The sequence below is a fragment of the Amblyraja radiata genome, chromosome 13 (genome assembly GCF_010909765.2).
Source record: "Amblyraja radiata isolate CabotCenter1 chromosome 13, sAmbRad1.1.pri, whole genome shotgun sequence".
In the NCBI taxonomy this organism is placed as follows: Eukaryota; Metazoa; Chordata; class Chondrichthyes; order Rajiformes; family Rajidae; genus Amblyraja; species Amblyraja radiata.
This window is the reverse complement of record NC_045968.1, coordinates 23517790-23543214: the sequence shown is the minus strand read 5'-3', so window position 1 is coordinate 23543214 and position 25425 is coordinate 23517790. Positions and strand designations below refer to the sequence as shown.

The following is a 25425-nucleotide window of genomic DNA, read 5'->3' as shown; positions in this document are numbered from 1 at the left end:
TACCTGTCTTCCCATCTGAAAGACATGCAAGTTGGGAGGTTAATTGGTTGCTGTAAATATCTCCAGATGAGGAAATTCAGGGTGGATTTGATGAGCATATGCAAGAGAGAAGTCAAATTCTAGTAGGACACATCTAAAGTAAATTGTAGGGACATTAAGATCATTGTTGTACAAATGATCCTCAATGATTTAGTGGTTCAATGGTACTTTATTATCAAATGTACCTAGGTCCAGTGAGATTCATTTTTTGCATTCAGTTCAGTAAAAATCTTACATAGGCAAAATTATACTTAAGTACAAGAGTGTAGGAATAGCAGATTACGTTGAGACAATATACAAGAGCTGCCACATCTTCAGCACCATATTGTACGATTCAAGTCCAAAGTTGTAAGAGTCTTAACTTGGTCATAAAGGCCTGTTGTCCTGGTGGCAGCACTGGGTCAGAGTTGCAGGGTTGCCCTAGCTAGGCGATGTTGCTGGTATTCTCTACCTCTGCTATGCCGCTCCATGTCACTCCAGGCTGTGTTTGATCAGTGCAGTCAGCCATTTGGAGCAGCGGCTGAACTAAACGATTCCCAGTCTCCTGGAGGACTTCCTGTGGCCAACTCCACCTCAATCCGGACGCATCGACCCAGAAACACGTCATCCCTCGCCTCATGTGGCCACTATGCAGCCTCCGTCCACATACTACTGCCGACCTTGGGGTGTCACAGAGGGTACAGGAAGTAAAGCACCAGCCCACTCATGGACACCATTGTACTATGTCTGCTGCCACCACCATAACTTGCCGAATGTCTTGACACTGGTGGATAACTAATAAACCTACTGCCTCAAAGCACCAGCAGCCAGGTTCAATTCTGACATCAACTGCTGTCCGTGTGGAGTTTGTACATTCTCCATGTGACTGCGTTTGTTTTCCCCAGTACTCCAGTTTCCCCTACACTCAAAAGACGTGTGGGTTGGCAGGTTAATTGTGCACTGTAAATTGTGCCTTGTGTGTGCAAGTGAGGAGTAGAATCTGGGGTGATGATGAGAATGTCAGTCGAAATAAGAATCATCTCTCTATGATCCTATGAAACTGGAGGACCCAGGGGAAATCCACACAGATGCAGGGTGAGTGCACAAACTCCACACAGACAGGACCCAAGAAGAGAATGAACCCAAATACAGGAACACCATTTGGGGCGGCACAGTGCGCAGTGGTGGTGTTGCAGCTTTATAATGCTAGAGACCCGGGTTCACTACTGACTCTGGTCCTATCTGTACGGAGTTAGTACACTCTCCCTGTAACCCCATGGATTTTCTTTGGGTGCTCCGGTTTCCTCCCACATTTCAAAGATGTGCAATTTTGTGCATTAATTAGCTTCTGTAAATTGACTCTAGTGTGTAGGATAGAACTAGTGTATGGGTAATCGTTGGTCGATGTAGATTCACTGGGTCGAAAGGCCTATTTCCACGCTGTATCTCTAAACTAAACTAAACAGAAGAGGGAAATATCCTCATTGCATTTACACTTGGTTGCTAGGCAACAGCATAAGAGCTATAGAATGTGATCAGACTGGATAGTTCTTTTGTGTACATCTGGGACACACTTTACTGAATGGATTCCTCTGGTGCTGTAAATTTCTAAGATCTAAGGTTTTTAAGGCCTTTTCTACTCGGAGCTTACAGAGATTTTTACAAATTCCGTTTTATTTAGTTTATTATCGTCACGTGTGCCAAGGTGAAAAGCTTTTTTATTGTGTGTTATCCAGTCAACGAAAAGACTACATATGATTATAATGTTTTATTTCATCTTCATAATCTCGGCAAGGAGGTTGTTTAATTTCATGAAGACAGCAATGTTCTCCAGGATGAAACGTCGCTCAGTCCACTGAAGTGAATATTTGTAATAGAAAATGTTAGTAATTTTGTTTAAAATTGCTCAACATTGTTCATGTCTTTGGTTCCAATCAAGAATGAATTAATGTACTAGAATGGAAAGATTTGATGACTTTTCAATGTAAGTGAAGAGACAATGAGCTATTTACTGACATTCTATAGTTCTTAAAGTTTGTGCTGAGCTTCTAGGTACATTCTCGCTTTTGCTTTGCATTGATTGCAGTTGTACCTCTCCAGGCACAAAGCCAAAGCTGACCACACTACTTCCTTTGACTAAAACTAAGCTGGTCTCTCCCCCATCCTTTTGCATCCAGCCAATTTTTTGATATGATTTTCATTGCAAATTGGTACTGTGTAAAAAATGACTGGCTAGTTGGTCGGGATGATTATTTATATGAAAGTGGTGGTGATGCTCTATTATGTTCAGGTTGTTTAACCAAATACAAAAAAACAAACTGTTGAAGGAACTCAGCGGGTCAAGCACCTTCTGTGCGGGAATGGACAGGCAATAATTCTGGTTGGGACCTTTCCTTCCAGCATCTGCAGTTTCATGTGTTTCCATTCAACCAAGTACTTGGATAATCATATTCCAAGGAATGTAGCCCAATTAAAAAAATAAATCTTATGAATCATTAAGCATTTCCGAAGTTGTGCCATGTAACATGAGAATCCCATTTTAACCAGCATTTAACATTAAACAACATTTAATTTCACCTCAATTTAATAGAGAATAGTTGAGGATATTGGACACATCTTTAGACTTTTAGACTTTAGAGATGCAGCATGGAAAGAGGCCCTTCGACCAACCGAGTCCGTGCCGACCAGCGATCATCCCGTACAATAGCCTGCACACATTGGGGACAATTTTACAACATACCAAAGCCAATTAACCTACAAACCTGTACGTCTTTGGGGTGTGGGAGGAAATCGGAGCACCCGGAGAAAACCCATATGGTCACAGGGAGAATGTACAGACATCATCCGTAGTCAGGATCGAACCCTTGTCTCTAACGGTGTAAGGCCACAACTCCACTGTTGCACCACTGTGCTGTCCTTATCTCACTGTTTCATTCACCATTCATAAATCTTTACCTTCCTTTGTTTCCAATAATTATCTCTCTTTGTTTTACAAGGTTACTTCTGTGAAGTAATGAGTAGGGCACTGTGACACCAACATCTGTGTCAACAGAATGAAAACAACAATTCAGCTTCTATTACTATAATTTTCAACCCTCTCATTTACCGATATTGCACAACAGTGAGATCAAAGGTTAATATTACACATCTGTGAAAGTATTATTCAATGTCCCTACAGCCTTACATCACAGGAAGGGAAGAAAATACTACCAGCAAAGTAGGGCCAAAAAGCTTCATCAGCATGGGAGCACCCAACAATAGCAACAAGAACCTAAAAACATCACTCTTTTATTAAAAGAAATACAGAGCTCATTTGAAAACAATAGCAGCTCAGGCCACAACTGAAAAAGAAGCTTCATTTACGATACACGTCTTAACACTTATTTTTTCAGATGTTTGAATGTTTCGAGCACTTTTTGATTTGATTTTAGAATCTGGCCAACTGTAGTTTTGATTTCCACGTACCAAAGTCTAGTTTTACTCAAGTAATTGGTAACAGAATCAAGGCAGATGAGACTTCTCACTCCTCTCCCTGCCTTAATAGAAGCAAAGGGTTGGAAATTCAGCTTGAGAGTCCCCCAATCCATCTTTCATCCTGTGACAAGATTTGAAGTTGCACATTGCTTAGATTAGTTTAGTTTAGACATACAGTGTGGAAACAGGCCCTTCAGCCCACTGGGTCTAGGCCAACCAGCGATCCCTGTACACAAGGACTATCCTGCACACTAGGGAGAATTTACAATCTTTACCGAAGCCAATTAACCTACAAATCTGTATGTCTTTGGAGCATGAGAGGAAACCGGAGCATCCAGAGAAAACCCAAACAATCACAGGGCGAATGTGCAAACTCCTTACAGACAGCACCCATAGTCAGGATTGAACCCTGGTCTCTGGCGCTGTAAGGCAGCAACTCCACCACTAAGCCACCGTGCTGCCCATTGATAAGAGGATACTCAAGCCTAAGCTATAGAACCTTTACAGTTTGTGACAGGCAGTGAATAGGTAACTTGAGGTAACTGATCTGAAAACATGCAAGTTCCTCCCATTCAGACCCTTTTCCAATTGAATGTTCATCAACTTCACAATACTTATATGAGGTTTTGATGGCAATAGACTGTCCAACTTTCAGCTTTTATGCCACACCTTGTCAAATTAGATCCTAAAGCCCATCACTGAGAGGAATAATAAATGACGACCTCCCATCTACCTCATTGGAGACCTTTGAACTATATTCAATCAGACTTTATCGGTCTTTCTATTGCATTCAATGTTGTACCATTCATCCTTTAACTATACATTGTGGGTGGCTTGATCGTAATCATGTAAAAACAAAGAACTGCCGGGTACAATGGCACAGTGGTTGAGTTGCAGCCATAAGGGCCTGACCCACTTTGGCGTCATTTGCGCGTCATTTACGCGACATCCTAAAAATTGGTTGGCGTGTCGTGATGTATGAAGTGACGCGCGGTAACGCATGGCGCCCCAGGATTTTGGATTGCTCAAAATCCTCGCGCGCCACGTGCATGACGTATCCCTTGCGTACGCTGACGTACTGACGGCATACGTGTAGCGCATGGTGCCGCATGGTGACGCACGAACATTGCCTATGCTCATTTATTATGCGTCACCATGCATCTACGTCCGTAACCATGCACCGTCGGCGCGCCATTTTCGCGTCATTTGGACGCTGCACCACGTGACCACCTGGGTATAAAACGCGGGTAGCTTTGAAATTTCTTCACTGGGAAAATCCTTGCCACGGAGATCGGACTAAGTACGAATGACATCGCAAATGGCTCCCAAAAGATGCAGGGCCCTCATGATTGTCGTACTGCTAGATGATTTTCGCACAACAGTCACTACCGACCTGTCACGTAAATGACGCCAAATGACACCCAAGTGCATGCGGCAAGTGCGACCTAACGTGGTCGCTTGAGCCGTACGGCCTCGCGGGGCCAGTCCCACTTCGATCGCCGGAGCCGTATGGAGTTGTGCGGAGCTGGTCCCGACATCGCGCGGGGCTCCGGAAAACTGACAGTGTTCAAAATTTCCGCGCAGCAACGGCCTGCCGGCACGCAGCCGCATTGAGGCCGTACGCACCGCCTCGACGGGCATACGCAGCGTCTTGATGCCGCGCGTCATGCGCAAACTTCCCGTGGACTTCGCTCGAACTTCACATCACTCACTTGACCTCCGCGCGGCCCCCGCTTCTGGTTTGGTCACGCTCGCCGCATGCAGTCGCATGCTGGTGGGACCGGTCCTGTACGGGGATCACTCGACCTCTGCACAACCCCCGCGTGGCCCCCGCTTCCGGTTTGGTCACGCTTGCCGCATGCAGTCGCATGCTCGTGGGACAGGCCCTTAACAGTGGGAGAGACCCGGGTTCGATCCTGACTACGGGTGCTGTCTGTAACGAGTTTGTACATTCTCCCTGTGACTGCGTGGGTTTCCTCTGGGTGCTCTGGTTTCCTCCCACATCCCAAAGACATGCAGGTTTGCAGGTTAATTGGCTTCTGTATATTGTATCTTATGTGTAGTGTGTAGGATAGAACTAGTGCATGGGTGATTGGTGGTCTGCCTGGACTAGGTGGGCTGAAGGGCCTGTTTCCTTGCTGTATGCCTAAAACTAAACTAATGATAAAAAAACAAACTGCAAGTGCTGGTTTATACCAAAGATACCTGGAGTAACTCAACGGGTTAGGCAGCATCTCTGGAGAAAAAGCAATGGGTGAGGTTTTGGGTCAGGAATGGTCTTTTTGACTAGATAGCACAAACCAAATAAAGCTTTTCATTGAATCATTGAACTTTGTTACATGTGACAATAATAAACTAAACTCAAAGGACCAGAAAAAAAAGAACCAAATAAAGTGACATTAGCAAAGCTGACCAAAGCAAGAATAGTCTTGAAGGAGATCAAGAAGGTTAAGGAGTAAAGAGAATTTTACAGTATGGGGTCGGAATGATTAAGAGTATCCCTTCACAGTAATGGAACAGAGGAAGGTGCACAAGGATGTGATGCCAGAATTGGAAAGAATTAGATTTCTGAGAGATTTGACACAATGCATTAAGTTGAAGGGATAATGAAGAAAATGTCAAGGGCTTTAACACGAGGGGAACAATTTTCAATTTTAAGACTGCAGACCAATGCTGTGCAGTGGGATCAGTATAGAGCCGCACTTGCTGTAGGTTTAGATTAGGGCTCAACAACTTTGGATAAGCTTAATATTACAGGAGATACAGGATGGGAAGCTGGCCAGGAAAGTATTGGAATAATGGAGTGCAGCTGACAAAGGCATGCATGCGGATTTCAGACGAAAGTCACATGAGCAGCGAATACTGCATGTTATGATGGTACATACTGGTAGCCCATTCTATAATAGGCACATGTTTAAGCTGCCTTTTCAAGTGACGTATATGTTTGAAGTGGCAAGTAATTTAATTAAAAACAGAATAACAGAGTTAGTGGGAATGTGCTGATTGGATCACTGCCATTTTAATATTCATCTCACCAGAAATCCTTTCAGTATTTGACACAAATGTTTTTCCATTGTTCCTTCTTAGATCTCCTGTTGTGGCATAAAATGAAACACGCATATAAGGTTTACAACAATCAGTGAAGCATGAAACACAAATACATAAGCGATATAACAAATGACCCAAAAGTAGATTTAAGCATAAAAGTTCTGAGCTAGCTGCAGTTTAAGTTTGGAATTGGCTTCAGGTTGTGCCAAGGTATTCTCTTGTGACCTGATATTATTTCATCACTTTGTAAAAATGACTTAAACACCTGTAGAACAAGCCGTGATTTGTTTTGGACCTTCCACGTGTTTATTTTTTCAAAAAGCTTCATAATGTAGAAATCAGCCTTAATGGGCCTGTATGGTTGGGGCAAGATAAATGGTGAGGGTAAGAAAGCTTGGCAGAAACAAAAGAGAAGGTAGAAGGATTTGTACTTCAGAGGTGCTGAGAACAACAAAATAACTCTCCCAACTATTGTCTGAAGGAAGTCAATATAATTTCCAAATTATTTTTAATTATTTAGCAGTGTCTCGATCTTTTCTCTCACTGATCGATCAAAAAGAAGAGTTTATATCCCTGAAGGAAATGTGGTATTGTACTAATACAGATACTGGCTCTTTGATGAAGATGTCTGCAATTTATTGTTAAACCTTCACAAAGACTTGTTGGTATGATTATTTTCGATAGGAACGTCATGTTTTATTAACATAAAAATCTATACTTTTTGGCCTCCTGTAAATCATGTATAATTCACTATGTTCAGTATAATGGACTCCTCTGTGTTGTGAGTTGACAAAGCACTGCAACAATTAATAACATAATCACATGAAAAACAATGTATGGGCAAGTGAATTCAGCTTTAGGAAGGATGATAGCCAATGTGCCCAGTCCAGGTCAGTCACAAGGTGTTCCTCCAAACTGCTCAAAAAACAACAGAAGAATTCTCAGCTACACAAGATATTATGTGTAATACAGATGATCAGTTCCATTAGTACTAAAGTGAAATTCTACTATAGTTTGTTGTCCTGTCCTTCTTTATCATGTTTTGTAGAAATGAGCCCCACTTTAAGCTATATCATGTGCACTCTCCTACTTTCTCCCTCACCTTTCCAGAATAAATGCAATTTTATATTTTGATTCCAAGGCATCTTAACTAACTAAGAATTCAAGTTAACAAAGTCATCCTTGGTTACCTAAGCCTGGAGAGGGCAGGTTGCTTACACACTAGTCATTGAATATTTAGAGGAAGCATTCGTTCATTATATTATGTGCCCTATGTCCGTTCCCTTTTTCCATTCCATTTAATTTGTACCTCCTTTCCATCAGCTTACTTTCTGACAAATACGGAAAGGGTTTCCCGCTGTTAGATTTTGTTTCCTCCCACCCTTTTAACACGTTGTCTCCCATTTTACCCAATAGGATCCATAATGTCCATGCTCAGTCAGTCAAGCAAGCCACCATAGCTACCATGTACGATGGTCATTACACTCCATTGCATTCCATTCACTGTAAAGCAGACTGGGAGGTCTCGTCATGACAAAACATCTAATATAAAGGCAAAACTTTCAATATGCATACAAATTCTGGCAAGAGATCTTCAAAGGTCGCCATTTCTACAGGTCCCCTTTATTAAAAAGTCATTCCATTTATGAAGTGTTTGGGATGTAAATCTGCTGTGAATACAAGCATTATGAACAACTTTCTCCCTGTATTTCCCCTCAGTGGAACTGATGGGTGCTTATAAAGAATTTGGGCATAATTAACACAATCTCTCTTAATGTGTAGTAGTTACACAGAGTTTTGAAGCATAAAAAGTAGAGGTTCATACATAGTGGGGCATGACTCACTGTGCTCTGAATCTCTATGGATTCAGACAGGAAGCAAACTAACAGCAGAATGAATGACAAGCCAGACATGTTCTTTCTTTGGGTGTTCTTTCACTGCTTCATTCAAGAGACAAAAGACTGGTGAAAGGCTATCAGGACATGAGTCATGATGTAGAGTTAGATTAATACATTCTACTCTGATATTATTAAATCAGCACTCTCTCAAGTTTCTTGCTGCTCATGACTTGTTTCACTGGAAAAGAGTGTCCATCATGGGTACTGACCTCCCCACCATCAGAGATCTACAAAAATCGTTGCCACAAAAAGGTAGCCAGCATTATCAGAGACCCACACCACCCTCACTCATTTCACTCCTGCCTTCGGGAAGCCTGAAAACTGTAATGTTCAGGTTCAGAAGCAGCTTCTGTAAATTGCTTGTTTCTAAGCTTCCCCCAAGTCTAGTTTCAGTAAAAACACTGAATCAAGCACTTGAAACAACTAACAGTTCAACTACTGTACCTATCCCACCGCAGGTTCGATCCTCGTGTCTGCCTGTTCAAGCCATCTAGGCCTCGCTCAGACAGAGACACTCCAGAAGTTCATGCAGTCCCAAACGCTCTCCTAGAAGATCGACCCTGGATCTCATGGTAGCGGACTTTTATATGTCCCGGGACCTCGAGGGGCCGAACCTGATTACAGATATTGATTAACCCCATACATAACAGACATTCCCCATACCCAATAATACAACAGCTCAATACATTGTATTCAAAACGGACTTCGTAAGGAAGCCAAACTTAGAAACATTTACCCTGATCTACAGGAAACCCAGACAAGGCTCAATACCTCATCCAATCAACACTCGGCAAAGTCAAACTCTGCAACATTATTTACAATTATTTACAAGGCGTATGTCTGGTTTGCAGCCATCCAATCCATTCTATGCATTTTGCACCTAATTGACAGTGCTGGCAGATGTTCCCATTCTTTGTTTGCAAATTGTATCTAAGCTCCAGACACACTGGCACCTCTTCACAGCTTGTCCCAGCTCTGCAGAGAACAATTCCAAATTGACCAAATCTCCCAACAGTCCTGAAGCTTTTACCCCATTTTTAAGTCCTCTCCAATTTAGCCAGGATTAACACTTCTTCCTGACAACCATCAGGCTATTAAACACTACAACCTCCAAATATGCTCTGAACTATATAGACTTGGGAACATTATTTTGTTTGACTTTGCACGATTATTGCCTATTTATCTGGGTTTTAAAAAAAATATATACTGACCTTTTTGTTGTTGTTTATCATGGGTTTTACAGAGTACTATGTCTGTTACAGTATTTGTCTGAAGAAGGGTCTCGACCTGAAACGTCACCCATTCCTTCTCTCCACAGATGCTGCCTGTCCCGCTGAGTTACTCCAGCATTTAGTGTCTGCCTTTGATTTAAACCAACATCTGCAGATCTTTCTTATAGCCCTGTCCCACGGTACGAGTTCATTCCAAGAGCTCTCCCGAGTTTAAAAAAATCAAACTCGTGGTAAGCACGGAGAATGAATGTAGCGGGTACGTCAGAGCTCAGGGACGTCTCATAGCACTAACGGCAGGTACTCGGGAAGACTCGCTAACGGCAGGTAAGCATGGGAAGACTCGTGAAGATTTTTCAACATGATGAAAAATGTCCATGAGAGCCCCGAGTACCGAAGAGTGGCCATTACCATAAATCTCCGAGTTCGAATCAGGGCAAACTCGGGAGAACTCTTGGAATGAACTCGTACCGTGGGACAGGGGTTTTACCCATTTTTATATATCAGTTTTGCTGCTGCAAGTAAGAATTCCATTGTTCTGTGTTGGGACTCATGACTGTAAAATACTCTTCACTCTTGACTCGACTCGACTCTTGACAATAATTACAGGCCATTGAGTCTAAAGCGGGGAAGTAATTGGAAAAATTCTGAGGGACAGAATTAATGTACTGAAGATAAAGGATTGGTCAGGGATGGTCAGCATGTTTGGTTAATAGAAGATCCTGTTTGACTAATTTGATTGAATTGTTTGAAGAAGTAACACATTACCTTGATAAAGGCAGTACAGTTAATGTAGTCTACATTTTAACACCTTCAGCAAGATCCCACATGGAAGACTGGTTCAAAAGTCTGGAAACAATGGGATCCAAGGCAGCTTGATGGTAATAGGGAACAGTGGATAATGGTGGAGTGTTGATTTTTATGATTGGATCCTTGTGACCAGTGCTGTATTACAGGGATCAGTACTCTAACTCTTGGTAACCGTTTTATACTTCGATAACAGATAAGAATGTGGGAAATACAATTAGGAACTTTGCAGGTGACTTGGAAATTGGTGACATTGTTGACAATGGGGAGAGTGGTCACAGAATACAATACAATATTAACCAGCTGGTGAGTTGGGCCGATGGACTTTAATCCTATTAAGTATGAGGTGAAGCATTTTGGGATCTAATAAAGAGAGGACCACACCATAAATGGTAGGGCCCAGGTGGTATTTAGGAACAGAGAGACCTTGGTAGACAAGTTCAACGATCCCTAAAAGTGGCACAAGAATATAAAGTGGTGAGGAGGCATTTGGGATGTTTGTCTTCATTGGCCAAGGCTCAGGATGTAAGAACGTGGAAGTCATGATACAACTTTATCAAACTTTGGTTACGCCACTGCTGGAGAACTGGATGCAGTTCTGATTACCACATTTCAAATGAAACAAATTTGAAGCTAAGACCCCATCATCTCTCTCAAGTGAATTTAACAGGTTACATGAAGCCATGTGAAAAAAAGTATGGGTGTTTAACATTTTAATTTATGAATTCATTTTTGGGATGAGAGCAAGACCAGCGTTCATTACCTGGCCCTAGATGCCCTTGAGATGGCAGCAGTGAACTAGCTTCTTAAGCTTCAGGTGAATAATGCTGTTAGGTGGAGGTTCAAAAATAGTCTCAGCGATATTTAAGAAACAGCAATATTGTTCCAATTTAGGATACTGAGTATCCTTTTCACTTGGGGAGCAACCAGCAAATGGTGATGTTCCTGTGCACATGCTTCCCTTTGTGCTACTTAGTGTCATAGAGCATACAGCATGGAAACAGACCCTTCAGTTCAACTTGCCTATGCTAACCAAGATGTCCCATTTACCTAGTCCTACATCTACTTGCGTTAGGTCCATATCCCTCTAAACCTTTCCTTTCCAGGTACCTATTTGAATGTTCAAATTATGATAAAGATATTGGGTTTTGGAGGTACTATTGGAGTATCCTCGGTGTATACCAACAGTTCACTTCTACATGGCACACACCGTACCCATTGTGCTGTTGTCAGAGGGAGGGAATCAGAGGTGGTGGATGGGTTCGAATCAAGTTGGCTGCTGAGTGGTGTCAAGTTTCTTGAGAGTTTCCCGAGTTCTACTTGTCCAGGAGAGTAGAGAATATTATAACAATCATCACTGATGTTTTTAGATTCTTGGAAAAGCTGACCTGCTCTTGTCTACCTCAGTGATTATGTGGCTGGTCCAGTGATTATGTGGTTGGTGGCGGGGAATTAGGTGATGGTAATGTAGACTCATGTAACATAGTGAATCAAATTGGCTGAATCGTGTTATGGTGGGAATCTCAATAGGGGTCCAGGTTGGCACATACACTCTGCACTCGGACTGGCTGCAAATGCATCTGCCAGGTCCCACCAGAATTTATGTTTCCATGAAGCACGCTCCCAACATATTCCTTAAAACGAAAAGATACATTTGGCAGTGAAACTATTTTGGTGTAAAGCTAGTTAATTGATTGCAATCCTGGAGAAGAATTTAATAAATCTGTGAGCATCCTGATCAACTTCCCCATCATCTCTATGGCAAGGCTGTCTGACCATGGAATACTGGTAATTGTTTTCAATGGGATAACGATCAATGGCGGTATCCCTCAGTCATCGGGTCCAACTAAGCTGTTATATTTTGAAAATCAGTGACATTAAAATTGTTGTCACAGCAAGATACTTCTCAGACTTTTAACCTTTATGAACACCTTCTGAAAAGTTTGTTTTTCACTTCTCGCATCTCAAACATGCAGATTCATTTCTTGTTCTAATTTTATCGTTCTGAAACTTTCCCACGATGATGCACATGCAATTACAATCATTATCTACCCAAGATAGCTCTCACTTTTGCATCTATTTCAGCACCTGCCAAATCAGTGCGGCTCATACTGCTGCAAATGACAATTTAAAGAGACAATCACTTTCAGCATGCATGCTGAGAACCATTAAAGAAAGTAAAGAACTCTTTTATTTTTTGGGGCCAGATTTGTTCATGTGCTAGTAATGCTACTTTATTTTGTTTTACTGCATATACTAGTTATTTGGAGAACACTCGATAAAATTGATTTCCTTATCTTACTCAGACAGCTAGTGTCCTTGACAAGTCTGGGTCTATCCAGCTCCAACCATGAAGTGGAAACAGCTGCTAGTTGTAAGAATCCTTTGTTCTGATGTTGGCTGAATTAGCAAATAAATACTTTCTATGTCCTGGTATCTTCCTTTGCATTGGTTCACAATTGAGACAGTTTAAGGAGCCTTGGCTTACAAGCAAACCATTCCTTCTGAGCATCACCTTGGTTCATTTGGCACCATTCTATCCTCCGAACCAGAAGGTTGTCGGTTCAAGCCCTATTCCAGGTCCTGAGCACAAAATATACATTCACACTACATAGACGGAGCAGTCCAGTTCCAGTCCTTTGGACCTGATGTTAATCTACACCTTGGTGGATATTAAAGATCCCGTGGAATAGATTGAAGATCAGGAAAACTGTCTTTTAACCAGAAACTGATAAACTTATCTCATTACCAAATGGTTGAAGATTTTTATGGACACACCAACAATAATTGTGTTTTAAGGTAATTCATTGCATGTATTGTGATATTTTGTGATGGGTTGGAGGAATGGGGCAAAACAGCATTTCCCAGTTATGGTATTTAATCTTTTGATTCCTGCATATTTTTTTCCCATTTCAATATTTCCCTATGTGGTATGTTAATTATAAGGGACTTCTTTCTTTATATATAAGTAGAAGCTAATTTTATTTTTCTTTGCTTTGTCAATCTTGAATATTCAACCTTAAATAATATTTTGGTCAAAATGTATGCCAAATGGATTCCAACAGCCAAACATGATGTGGACAAAGCACTTTGATAAAGTCAAAGCAGATCATGGCACTGAAAGTAAAAATGGGAATTGTAAATGTCCAATGTTTCTATAGTGTCTTTAATTTTGTCTGTCTTTTCTGAAAACCTGACATGGTTTATTTCCTCCCACAGAGAGCACTGGATAGAAACACAGTTATCCAGCACCAGGTAAGAATACTGTTTTTCCCCTTTACTGTTGAGTTTGTTGCTGTCTTGTGTGCTCTACGTTCTGATGCAAAAGCCTTCATCTACTCAACCTACTTAGAACCAATATTTGCTTTTGTGCACCTAGTTTCTACTGAAATGCTGTCAACATTTGTAATGAGTATGAAACATTTGTTGGGAGTTACTTAGTGTGAAGTCAGGTAAAATGGGCACCAATTTCTGTGATTATTTACTTTCAATGATAAAAATAATCACTTACAGTGTGTGAAGGATCTTATAAAAACTGATTTGTTCATCACTACAGGGATTGAGCCCAAACTTTAAAAAGCATGCTCAAGCTCTTCAGTAAAGGTGCTTTGCCAATTGAGATCTACACCGACCATTCAGATGTGGTACTAATGTTTGCTATTGGGATTCACCTTGTGCATACAAGGTTGCATGTCCACTATAGTACTGCTTTCTGCTCCTGAACACCATCAGTTAGTATAATTTGGGTCCATAGTTCACTACTTATCTATATTAAGTTGTATCAGTTTAATATGTCCTGCCAATGTCTATCACAAATTGACTCAGAATTTATCATGTAGTTAAATGTTATATTTTGTATCAACCACAAAAGTCGAAAATTCTACACTTTTATTCTCAACTGCAGTTTTTTGTTCTCTCTTCCTCTCATTTGACACTCGTCCTCTTTTGTTAAAACCTTAATTCAATTACTCAGTCAAAAGATTTTCTACATTATCCCTAATCTATCCTTCCTTTACTTTATACGATTATGTGTATCTGAGGTTTCTTTGAATTAATTAGCTATTTTTATTTCTCACGATTCACTTTGTTTTTCAATGTTTTTGGCAATTTTCTCTGCATTGTTTCTCCCTGTTTTGTTCTGCTACACATGATATTTGCCATAGATTTCCTATCCTTGCAATTTTTACCTGTATTTCCTTGTGTCCATAGAAATCCAGCTTTGAATGTCCATCTTCTCCATGTCTTGAAAGTCTGCCATTGTTCATTCTTTGTTTACTTGGCCAGTCTTTGTTTTCCATTGGTTCACCAGTGTTTTGTTACCCAGTGCACATTTCAGCAACCCTGGAAATAAAAACTTTTAGTAACTGTCTTTAGTGAGAAAATTACATTTTTTTATTTGCATTAGCATTGGTTTGCATTAGCAATGGTTTGCTGATAACCCCTTCTGGGCCACAATGGTTAGCTACTGAGGTAGAGTTTTGGCTTCACAGGAAAATTTATCATCAAATCAGATAAATTCATAGATCAGACCAGACATCTATATTTCAACCATTTAATGGGCTCCTAAAATTGCGTATACAGTTCTGCCACTGGATCACAGCTGTGCAAAAAACAGGTAGTTGTATTTTAAATACTGTACACCAAACTGTGGTAAATGTGACGGCCATGTTGTGGCACATGTAACGGCACATAGAGTTTTGCAGGTTAGACAGCAAGAGGGATGCAAGGGTTTAGAAAACTTTTCTCTGTTCTTGACAAATAGTTGGAATATCTGCAATCTATCTTTTTTGCTGTTGAAATTATGGGAACACTGGGAAATGGGAAATGCAGATTAAAATATCTTGATTGGTCATAGTGGTCACCTCCTGTGTTCATTGTCATAATTTGAAGAACATTCATAATATGAATTTGCATAGAGCAAGAGAAGGACATATTGGGGCTGGGTATTTTTTTTTAATATGTGGACTGTGCGTATTCTCTTTGCCATAGTGTCTCCCCAGAACAGCAGCCTAAGGAAAGGGACATACAATATACATCAAATCAAACATTCCCATCATCCCAGGAGCACAGGAAATCACCATATGTCCCCACTCTTTAACCTAAACTACAACCAGACATTTATTCATGTCTGTGAGAATAATAAAATGAATGTACCTGTAGTTTTCTGGCACCTTTCCACGTGTTTTAAAGAAAGTTTGTTCAAGATGCTGCTTTACACGAGGAAACAAAAGTACATTTCCATTAATGGCCTCATTATCACTGACTCCTCCCCCCCCTCCCCCTCCCCCCTCCCCCCCTCCCCCCTCCCCCCTCCCCCCTCCCCCCTCCCCCCAGAGAATCAGAATGAAATCTTATGTATAAGATTATGCTGACAATCTTATGATGACATGGCAGACTTCAAGGCAACCAGTGAATCTTATCAATTAAATGTTGAAAATGTTTTGGAATGGCAAGGCCTTGACCTACTTGAACTCCATGGTTATTGTTCATTCACATCGGCCTGTAACTTTAAGAGCATTAGCTAATTGCTTGATGGCAGAATGAAAATACATTGAAGCCTCTATTCTTGGAAGAGCTTCCCACTAAAACAGTTGCAAATTCAATCCCAACAACATCAAAGATCAATGACAGCAGTGATAGCAGCAATGTGGGGTCCTTGCAGCGTGAATCTCTTGATAACTTTTAAGTAGCTTCACACGGTTACTCTAATCCCTTGTTTATAGAAACAGAAGTGCTAGCCAAATATTCTTCAGTGGCCACAATGACCTTCAAACATTCAAGCAAAGTTGTGTTTCAGTACACTCTTTCTCAATAGACTTACAAACCCATTTCCATCTTCTTTATTTCTATAAACTACTTTTCTTCTTCAAGGCTACTTTAGTTCCATTGTCTTCTAGAGAATGTAATTTTGCTATAAATATAATCTGTACAACTGGCTTCAGCATGGAATGTGACCAGTTGCGGACTGAAGGCCAGGCTTTGAGGTCAGGCCAATGACATCCAACCGTATATTTAAATATAACCAGCCAGTGAAGCACGTTTAGCGATTAGAGCATGGCACTTTAACCTTTAACATGTGACTGTGAGAGAGAATTGCATGAAGACCAAAGCATTCAATACCTTGAGTTGATGTGACCTGCAGCAAAATACATTGTAGATGTACAGCCTTGTGTTACATTTAACGCATACAAGGCCAGTATCCAATGGCATAAGCTGTTGCTGGGCTCATAACATAGCAGTAGTGGTGAATGAAAAACAATGTTACAAATGGGCAACACCACCTTCATTGGTAATGGCATGGAGGAGTTATGCTCTCCTGTTGTTTCAGTTTCTATAAGGTTTGAAAACAATGCTTAAGCAGGAGTGCCCAGCAATGATTATACAAGTTTTGTAACTGAATCATCGAACTGGAAATATAACATAAAACCTGGTATGAGAAAATGAATCACAATTAATACTAAAAACTTGAATAATGTCCGCAAAATGTCTTTTTGGAAACTCAGTTGGAGGACATGAATTCATCCATCAGTCTCTGAGCTGAGAGAATATGATATCTCATTTAAGGAGTAAGGGAATGCAGATGCCAGCTTTGAGTCAGCACCAAGCTGTGTTGCCTGCATGAGAACCTCTTTGGTGGGTGCTGGGTGTGATGCACTAACAATGCTGGGTCCTCACCATTTAACGTGGTTTAAGGAGTATTAGAATCTATCCTTCTCTTAGCTTCAATTTTAATATCAACTGGATTTAATTAGATTATGTGACTCCATCAGAACACTATGGTCTAGGCTTCAATGCCTAATTTCATTCCTGTTTGTAGAATTTGATCTTGATGTTGATGCTTTGATATTCAGCTGCTCCAAGGGATGGAGGTTTTGTGTGATGAGATGATCTAACTATTGGAAAGCAACCTAGGGAAAGAACCAGCCCAACTCCTGCTGCTCCTGCGGATAAAATGAGATATTAGGTTGGATGAAGTAGGTGGGTTTTAAAATCTTAAAGGAGAAGAATCAGATGTTTGGGGAACGTTTCAAAGATTATAGCCCAAATTAATACAAATGGTAAGGTGAGGGGAGTGTAGTCACTGTTAGAGGATAACATTGGAGAACAGTGAGATCATAGAGGAATGTAAAGGTTGGCAACATTTATAAAGCAGCAGTGAGGAGTGGAGTACACACGTTTTTTGTTTGTACATTGGCCTTGTTTAGTCAGGGTATTGAGTATAGAAGCTGGGACATTATGTTACAGTCACACAGTTGTTGGTGAGACCACACTTGGGCTACTGTGTTCAATTTTGGTCACCCTGCTTTAGAAAGGATGTCATTAAGTTGGAAAGAGTGCTGACAGGATTTACAAGGATGTTGCAAGGACTTGAGGGGTTGAGCTACGGGGAGAGGTGGGGCAGGCTAGAACTTCATTTTTTGGAGCACAGGAGGTTGAGGGATGATCTTACAGAGGTATATAAATCATTTTCACCCAGGGTAAGGGAATCCAAAACAAGAGGACAGATGTCAAAGGTGAGAAGGACAATATTCAATAAAAAACTTTTATCATTCAGAGGGTGGTGGGTATATGGAACGAGCTGCCAATGGAGCTAGTTGAGGCAGATACTATAACGGCATTTAAAAGACACTTGGCCAGGTACATGGATAGGAAAGGTTTAGAGGGATAGGAGCCCAATGCAGGAATTTGGGACTAGCGTAGATTGGGCATCTAGGTCGGAATGGATGAGTTGGGCTGGAGGGCCTGTTTTCACGCTGTATGATTGTATGAGTGTGAGGCACATAGTCAATCATCTTCAATCTACAGACTTGGGGAAAAAATGAAAGAAATCTGGTGACTGGATCAAGCATGTACTAGTCCCCAGGCTGTAATGCATCTTCTCATGCCTATTCACCTAGAAATTTAATCCTTTCATTTTTAACCCTGTCTTGACTAATGGTGGGAATGCTTATCAAACGTTAAAAAAGAACACTATGCGCTGGAAAGATCTATCAATGGATTTTTGATTAAGGATTCGCCAAGGATCTATTTTTGAAAAGGATTTTATCTCACACATTGAGTTTTTAAAACACGCAGAAACAAATTTGATAGAATGTCAGCCAGGTTGGAATTTTTCACCAAAGAATGTTTGGCTCTCTCTGATTCCTCCCAAATTCATGGTCCATAGGCATTTTCAAAGAAGTTGCTTATAATGTCTGAGGGGAGGTAATAATAATAATGGGCTTGTGAATATATCTTTACATCTTAGCTGCTCCATGTTACTATGGATGCAACTTTGGCATTCATTCATTCATTTATAGAATGGCATTGCTAGGAAGGCCAAGGTTTAATGCCCTGCCAACTGCCTTTGTGAGAGGTTACTCACAACTTGAGTGTAAATGTATTTTGAGCCGTGGTTTGAAACAACAGCTTCTCGTTCCACCAGAATCCATCACTTCTTGCAAAGAAAGCACCAATAAACCTCATCAGTCTGAAGAAGGGTCTCGACCCAAAACATCACCCATGCCTTCTCTCCAGAAATGCTGCCTGTCCCACTGAGATACTCCAGCATTTTATGTCTCTCTTCGATTTAAACCAGCATCTGCACATCTTTCCTACCAATAAACCTCGGTCTTGCCAATGACACCCATGTCCTGTAAAGTGAGTTTACTGCCCACACTCAGTCTAATTGACAGGCCTTGGGCCAGGGAGATGGGTTTCTTGTGTCACAAATCCTGAGAGCAGCAAAGAGTAGCGTTGGAGGAGGGAAATAAATCTTGAGGGTTGAAGTGAATGGATGCCTGCAACATCATGTTATTGGAGGTGGCGTGCGGGAGAGGCATACATGGCTGAATACAATAAGGTGTCCAGATTTTGACCAGGATTGGAATCTCGAGAAGAGAGCCCTGAGTGTTGAATGCATTTGGAGAGGAGTTGTGTGGTGTCCTGATTGTACATTAAAAAAAAGAACATATGGGATTGGGAGGGGAGGGGGGGGGGGGGGCTCCAAAAATGCTCAGGTGGCTTGGAGAAAGGAGGGAGGTAAGGGAGAGAAGGCCAATTATTATTGAGCTGATTAGTTTCCTGAGCGGCCTGTCCGGTATGGAGGAAATATAATCGATCCTCCGACCCTACAACCTTTGAGGTGGTTCAATTCATGTTCCGCGCATTGCAATTGTAGTCTCTTGTATAGCTCTAATCCATCCACCTTGAAAGACATAATTCAGCTCAGGATGTCGGATATAATTGGAATAGGGCAAATAACTTTGGAAACCTGCACTTCCATGCCATCTAGCTGCAAAAAAAGACAATTACATTATGGCTGGAGATCAAGGAATTAAAAGTAACATTAGCAAATTTGCAGATGACACAAAGCTGGGTGGCAGTGTGAACTGTGAAGAGGATGTTCAGAGGTTGCAGGGTGATTTGGACAGGTTGGGTGAGTGGGCAGATGCATGACAGATGCAGTATAATGTGGATAAATGAGAGGTTTTCCACTTTGGTGGCAAGACAGGAAGGCAGATTATTATCTGAATTGTTTCAGGTTAGGAAAAGGCAAAGTACAACGAGACCTGGGTGTCCTAGTACATCAGTCACTGAAAGTAAGCATGCAGGTACACCAGGCAGTGAAGAAAGCTGCCTGGTGTACCTTGTTGGCCTTCATAACGTGAGGAGTTGAGTATAGGAGCAAAGAGGTCCTCCTGCAGTTGTACAGGGCCCTGGTGAGACCACACCTGGAGTATTGTGTGTAGTTTTGATCTACTAATTTGAGGAAGGACATTCTTGCTATTGAGGTAGTGCAGCGGAGGTTCACGAGGTTAATTCCCAGGATGGCAGGACTGTCATATGATGAAAGAATGGAGCGACTGGGCTTGTATTCACTGGAATTTAGAAGGATTAGAGGGGATCTTATAGAAACATAGAAAATTATTAAGGGATTTTACATGCTAGATGCAGGAAACATGTTCCCGATGTTGGGGAGTCCAAAACCAGAGGCCACATTTTCAGAATAAGGGGTAGGCCATTTAGAACTGAGATGAGGGAAAAAAAATTCATACAGAGAGTTGTGAATTTGTGGAATTCTCTGCCTCAGATGGCATTGGAGGCCGATTCACTAGATGCATTCAAAAGAGAGTTAGATAGAGCTCTTAGGGCTGGCGGAATCAAGGGATATGGGGAGAAGGCAGGATTGTGGATCATCAGCCATGATCACATTGAATGGCGGTGCAGGCTCGATGGGCCGAATGGCCTATTGTCTATGTATCTATAAAACAGAAACATTTGACCCTGGAATTTACACTGGAGAGCAGGAATTAAGGGTTGTGAACAGGAAGTTCTCATTCTATGTTATACTTGTTATTAAAACATTACTAAACGATCTTTTTCTCCTTCATAATTTAGATGTCATATGCATCAGATGAAAATTTTGGTTTCATACTTGGCAGAAAAAATGCAATCACAGGGAACAAACAATATTTGTAGCTTAGGTACACAAAATTGCTGGAGGAACTCAGCGGGTGCAGCAGCATCTATGGAGCGAAGGAAATAGGCGACGTTTCGGGCCGAAACCCTTCTTCAGACTGCGTCGCCCACAAACGTCGCCTATTTCCTTCGCTCCATAGATGCTGCTGCACCCGCTGAGTTCCTCCAGCAATTTTGTGTACCTTCGATATTCCAGCATCTGCAGTTCCCTTTTGAATATTTGTAGCTTCTTGACCTGTTTATGAACCCACTGTATTTATTTAACTTCAAGTAGTTTTGCGAGCTTTTAAGGGGCATACAGTATATCCACATTGAAACAGAAGTCAAATATATTCTGGGGTCAAGTGTCCAAAATTATGAGCTTGCCTTGTAATTTTTCTTGAATGCTGACATAAGTTTAGAGTAAAGAACTTGAAAGGAGATTGATTTAAAGGCGTTTGATTTTCTGGTCCAGAATTGTTCCTGCTTATCTCTTTCACTTCATGCTCTCCTCACCATATCCTGCAAATCCCAAACTCAGATTATCACTTAATACTTGTGGGGGCATTGCTGTTATTGTCGTTGTCTAAGCGCCATATTGTTTGTTTGTTTCTATATATTGAGCTTCTTTTTGATGTTTATTATGGTGTCGACTGAGTACTATATTTACATTTCTCGTGCTGCAGTAAGAAAGAATTTCATTGTTACATTTTAGGACAAATGAACATAAAACACTCGATTTTTTCAGTTGACTGGGGATGATCAGCCATGATTACATTGAATGGCGGTGCTGGCTCGAAGGGCCAAATGGCCTGCTCCTGCACCTATTGTCTATTGTCTATTGTCTATTGACTCTACTTGAGAACAACTTCTCTACGTCTTCTGCCTCTTCACCTCTTATCCCAATTAAGGCCTTCATTGAAAACCACCTCTTTTGTTGGCTTGACATTCATTGTACATGAATGTATGTCACTGAAACCTTGAGCTGGATATTGCTGGCTATTGTAAACAATTTACACATGGGGCTCTTGGCATTTTAGCGTTTAAACGTCAGTGAATCCCGGACTTCTGAGTGTGCACTGTTGAGAGGCGAGGTCTGGGCAAGAAAGCTAAGTTCCGTGTGGAATCCACAATTGGAATCTAGTCTTGTTGGGATTCCAGGGAATTAAGCCAGGAAATTATGTCTTGGCTCCTGTGAACTTTAGATCTGTCACAGGACCTGAGGCCACATTTGTTTCAAGGGGTAGACCTGAACATTAAGAACAAAGGAGAACATCTTTGAAAAAAGGACTTTAGACTTTAGACGTTCAACCCTTTCTACCTGTCTTCCCTGTAACTGTTGCTATCCTCATCGCTCCCCTCTGCACCTTTTATTAGCACCTTGATATCCGCCCTAATGTTTAGTGCTAGGATTTGGCTGCTATGTTTCAGTTGATACAGGTACTTTGTAAAAATATAATCTTAGTTTCCTTGCCTTTTCACAAGACACCCTAATCCTTAATGAGCACAGCTCTTAACCTATTAAACCTGACCTAAATGTTTGACAAGAAAATTGGAGCAAGGGTAGACCACCTGGCCCTTCAAGCTTACCCTTCCATTCAATATGATTATAGATGATACGCACCAGGGTCCAATTCCTCATAGCGTTCAATTCTCCTGTCTTCCAAAAATGCATTTATTTCCTCTGTGGCAATATATCACGCTACTGTTCAAAGACATAGAATACAGCCACCAAGTCTCGATCAATTTTTGTAACTTGCAACTGACAACCAGCTGAAGAGACCACAAAAAAAATGTTTGCAGATATTAAAGACTTTTAAAATAATTTTTGGGAACTTTTTAATTTCTGTGGAGATTTACTTTAAGAACTCGCATTAAGTTGTCATGATGCCTGGAGTGTTACCACTATGCAAGGATAAGGAGATTGGGTAAAATGTCTATGTTGATAATGGAGTAACAGACATAAAAATGAATGCTGGTATGTTAAGTACTTGCATCTAACGATGTTGTAGTAGCTGCGGGCTTAATCTCTCTGAGGCAGAAGTAGGAATTATAGCTCCTCTCAGGTTTGCAGCTGTTGTAGGTCAAGGTGCTGACAAGATCAGTTGCAAGCCTTAGGGCAGGAGCCCAGCTCATCAGCTCATCCAGACTGGCTAGGATCTGACATGGCCCTTTTATCTTTTTGTCTCTTTTCCCCGGCTGAGATGAGCAAAATGGCTTTCATTTTTTTAATTTTGGGTGCTGTCTCAATAATTTCCTCCCTCCCCCAAATCTGATTGAGAGTTTAGGGAGTGTTGTGTGAAATTCTCCATGCGAGATAGTCACCTTTGAGAAGAATTTTTGCAAGAGCTTTGTTGCAGTTTCTGGAACCGGAACCCCGATTGTGCATTGACAACCAGCACGTGAAGGATAGGTTTCAGGATGGGCAAACTTTCTATCTCCTTTGTGTGTTGTTGAAACATTACAGACTCTGAGGGCTGCACTGTGCCCGTCATAATGTGATGCTTTCAAGCAGGTGTGGATTATTTTAAGAATTAAATGGACAAGATGAGTTTGATTGCATTCAGGAATTTGACCCTTAAAGTGTTCTGGTTGCATTTGATCCAAAGGAAAATTGTCTGTTGTTTGGTCTAATTGTTTTAGTTTTACATGGTCCTTCCATATAAAACCAAAAAATTGAACCTAAAGTTGTTCAATTACACTGTAAGTAAGGAATTCATCCAACATTTCAAAACTTGCTTGATGATAGCTATTTAATTTCTGGGTCGGAAGGTTCATCCCTAGCCAGCAATACTTCCCCCTCCTCCCCTGTTAAGGGCCTGTCCCACTGTACAAGGTAATTCAAGAGTTCTCCCGAGTTCTCCCCTGATTGGCGCTCGTGTAATGTACGTAGCGGGTATGTAGGAGCTCGTACGAGTAAAAAGTAAACATTGTTTTCATCACGAGTATTTTTTTACTCGTGGACATTTTTTACAGCGTTGAAAAAACGTCACCAGTTTTCCGGATTTCCCGAGTACCTACCGTTCCTCGTATGAGCCGCTACGTGACATCCACGAGCTCCTACGTACCCGCTACGTACATTACACAAGCTCGAATCAGGAGAGAACTCGGGAGAACTCTTGAATTACCTCGTACAGTGGGACAGGCCCTTTAAACTGAAACTGAGCCAAGTGACTGCCATAGGAAGAGTCATTCTTTAGTTGATATCAAAGATCCTAGAGGTTGATATGCTACCACAAGGCCTTTATTTTTCTCTGGGGGATTTTTTGACCATTATCCTCAGTTTCCGAGCTAATATTGATCATCTATAAAGCAACTTATTAGTTAATTATCCGATAAGACGTTTAAACATAGAAGCCTAAAAAAACATAGGAGCAGCAGTAGGTTGTTCAGCCCCTTGTGCCTGGTCCACCACTCAATACTATCATGTCTGATCATCTGCCTCAATATCCTGTTCCCACTGCCTCCTTCTGCCCCTTGATGGTTGTAAAGGCTAGATGAAAGAGCAGTGAAGAAAGTGAATGGTATGTTAGCATTCATAGCAAAAGGATTTGAGTATAGGAGCAGGGAGGTTCTACTGCAGTTGTACAGGGTCTTGGTGAGACCACACCTGGAGTATTGCGTACAGTTTTGGCCTCCAAATCTGAGGAAGGACATTATTGCCATAGAGGGAGTGCAGAGAAGGTTCACCAGACTGATTCCTGGGATGTCAGGAGTTTCATATGAAGAAAGACTGGATAGACTCGGCTTGTATTCGTTAGATTTTAGGAGATTGAGGGGGGATCTTATAGAAACTTACAAAATTCTTAAGGGGTTGGGCAGGCTAGATGCAGGAAGATTGTTCCCGATGTTGGGGAAGTCCAGGACAAGGGGTCACAGCTTAAGGATAGAGGGGAAATCCTTTAAGACCGAGATGAGAAAAACATTTTTCACACAGAGAGTGGTGAATCTCTGGAACTCTCTGCCACAGAAGGTAGTTGAGGCCAGTTCATTGGCTATATTTAAGAGGGAGTTAGATGTGGCCCTTGTGGCTAAAGGGATCAGGGGGTATGGAGAGAAGGCAGGTACGGGATACTGAGTTGGATGATCAGCCATGATCATATTGAATGGCGGTGCAGGCTCGAAGGGCCTAATGGCCTACTCCTGCACCTATTTTCTATGTTTCTATGTATCTATTATTGAGAGTATTTGAAGAGGAGGTCGTTTTTTTTAAGATCAGTGAATTAAGGGCTGTGGGGAACTGTCACAGTGTCACAGAAGAGTTGAAGCTTGGGGCAGATCAGCCATGATCACATTGAAAGGCAGGGCAGGCTTAAGGGGCCAGGTGGTCTCCTCCTCCTGATCCTATGCTCTTGTAGTCTTATGAAGTATTTTGGGTCGACTTGAATATATTCAGTGACTTGGCCTTCAGCTCCTGCTGTGATAGAGAATTCGAAAGGTTCAGCACTCTCTGAATGAAGACATTTCTCCTCATCTATCTATACTATTACTAAAACTCTCATCTTGACCAC

General features: G+C 41.4%; 1 protein-coding gene across 6 annotated transcripts in view; it reads left to right on the top strand.

Annotated features, from left to right (window-relative positions):
• Positions 1 to 25425, top strand: part of LOC116979703 (rho guanine nucleotide exchange factor 4-like) — a 361797-nt gene that overhangs the window by 40259 nt on the left and 296113 nt on the right. For all 6 annotated transcript variants that reach the window (XM_033031414.1, XM_033031416.1, XM_033031413.1 and 3 more), the window contains exon 2: positions 13694 to 13729. In XM_033031414.1, the coding sequence (XP_032887305.1) occupies positions 13694 to 13729 (36 nt within the window). The remainder of the gene's footprint in view (positions 1 to 13693; positions 13730 to 25425) is intronic.